Source organism: Chaetura pelagica, unplaced genomic scaffold, assembly GCF_000747805.2.
Source record: "Chaetura pelagica isolate M959 unplaced genomic scaffold, ChaPel_1.0 scaffold543, whole genome shotgun sequence".
In the NCBI taxonomy this organism is placed as follows: Eukaryota; Metazoa; Chordata; class Aves; order Apodiformes; family Apodidae; genus Chaetura; species Chaetura pelagica.
Genome location: NW_009952569.1, coordinates 425,431 through 427,472, shown reverse-complemented (window position 1 = coordinate 427,472; position 2,042 = coordinate 425,431). Strand labels below are relative to the sequence as shown.

Below are 2,042 nucleotides of genomic sequence, written 5' to 3'. Positions count from 1 at the left end.
CTTCGGCATGATGCGGGGCCCCCCCCCGCCTCCCCGGCCCCCCTTTGGACGGCCTCCCTTCGACCCCAACATGCCTCCCATGCCACCCCCAGGAGGTTTCCCCCCACCCATGGGGCCTCCACATCTACAGGTAAGGAACTGGGGATTCTCTTGGACTGGGGAGTTGGGGGTTGGGGTTTGCTTTTTTCTTGTTTGTATTCACATAGGGAAATAATAAGAGGAGAGACAGGAAAGTGGATGGAAAAAATAGCAGGGCATGATGAAAACAGACAGGTTGTGCATGGTGTCAAACTACAGCATACCTGTGGTGTGGAACAGCTTCTCTTCACCTCTGGGAGGGAGCTGTGAATGAACAGGCATACAGTGAAGACATGCTCCCCCATGGAGCCTGTGCTGACACCTGAGGTGTTGATGCCCTGTGGCCTTGCTGGGATCTCTGAACACCCTAGAGCAGGTGTGTGAGGAGGCCATCCACCTCCCCAGGCTCTCCTGGTCCTGCCTGTCCCCATGGACAGAAGGTGCAGCTGGATCCCCTCTGCTTCCAGCCCCAGCTGCCGTGCTGGGTTGTTGCCCACCCCTGGGCTCGGGGTCGGGGCAGCAGCAGCTCTGAGGGGCAGTGTATCCCCAGGGAGAGGTGGGCTCTGTTCCAGCCCCACATTCCCGAGGCTGCAGCATTAGTGGAGCAACAGGAATGGTCAACATCTTGACAGGGCAGAGTTGAACATTTGGAAAAAGCCCTGAGAGTTATCTGGGTGTTTGACTGGAGAAGGTGGCCCATGTGCTGACAAAGGGTTACTCCTGGCAGAGGGACAGTGCTCTCGGGTTTATTGTTCTTGTGGTTTGGCTTTTTTAAATGCAGAGCACTCCTGGCACCTACAGGGAAGTACAAGCTTGTCTGACTCCAGGCAGGTGGATTCCTGTCTGTGTTTCCTGGTGATGTGTGGTGAAGTTCTCCATTGAGATTGAGGAGAAACGAGGAAGAAGAGGGAGGTTCTGGTTTCCTGAGAGGCTTTCACTGGTTTGAGTTCTGTCCATGTGCTGTTGGCTTCCTTTGTAATTCTATTTAACAAAAATAAGACTTGGTACATGAGCTTAAAAAGCAGTTTGAAATGCCACCCTTGCAGCAAAAAGGTTGGTCTTGGAGAAAGTTCAGAAAGAGGAACAGGCCCATCTGTTGTGAGCCCAGAGCTGGGGGTGCTGGCAGCAAGCTGCCTGGGTCTGCCTTTGGAAGGAGAAATCTCTGGAGTCCTGGCTCCAATGAGAGCTGGAGGGACAGAGGACATTAGGTCAGCTGTAGGTGTGTGCAGAGGAAGTGAGAGAGCTTGGTGGGTTTTGCCTAGGGACGTGTTTGCTGTGCCCAGGTAATTTCAGAACAATCCAAACAGAGAAGTACAGTAAAGAACTTAATGTACCTTGAGTTGGAAAAGGTGTTCAGGCCTCCAGATGACACTGCTGTGTAGGGTAGCTCTGATTTCTTATGGTGGTGCAATAATGAAAATGTCATTTGATTATTCTTGTTTTGCTTTAAATTAGCACTATTTAGAATTTTACTTGATAGAGAAGTTTAATGGCTTGTAGTGAAATCTGTTCTCCTAATTACTTAAGCTTATTTGTGATTTTTTTAATCAATGTTTCTTCCTGGAAGGGTCAGAGTGTGACTGTTTGGTGTGTTGGGTTCCCAGAGGGGCAGTTGTTCAGGAGCAGCTCTTCTGTTCTTTCTCTTCCTTGCATTGGAATATTTTCTCCTTTTTGGGAGAAGAGTCTTCTGTCACCCCACTGTTTCTCTGGTGAGGTGCTCACTGCAGCTGCTCAGGGCTGGCCAGGAGGCAGGCTGGCTCAGCTGGTGGTGTTGGTTGTCAGAGGAGCTCTCTGGACTGTTGAGTTAACCTTGCTGTTGTATTCTCTGTTGGTGCTGCAATAAAGGAGAAACCTGCTTGAAATTTGTATCATTATTATTATTATAATTAGCATTCTTGTTATTGTTTGCCTTTAGAGACCACCATTTATGCCTCCTCCCATGGGCAGCATGCCACCACCTCCTG

At 50.0% G+C, this 2,042-nt stretch overlaps 1 protein-coding gene across 1 annotated transcript in view; it reads left to right on the top strand.

Moving 5' to 3' along the window:
• The first annotated feature begins 7 nt into the window (after positions 1 to 7).
• Positions 8 to 2,042, top strand: part of TCERG1 (transcription elongation regulator 1) — a 27,370-nt gene continuing 25,335 nt past the window's right edge. The window contains 3 exon segments of the mRNA XM_009993484.1: positions 8 to 130; positions 1,994 to 2,039; position 2,042. The exon segment at position 2,042 is cut by the window's right edge and continues 100 nt beyond it. Coding sequence (XP_009991786.1) covers positions 8 to 130; positions 1,994 to 2,039; position 2,042 — 170 coding nt within the window.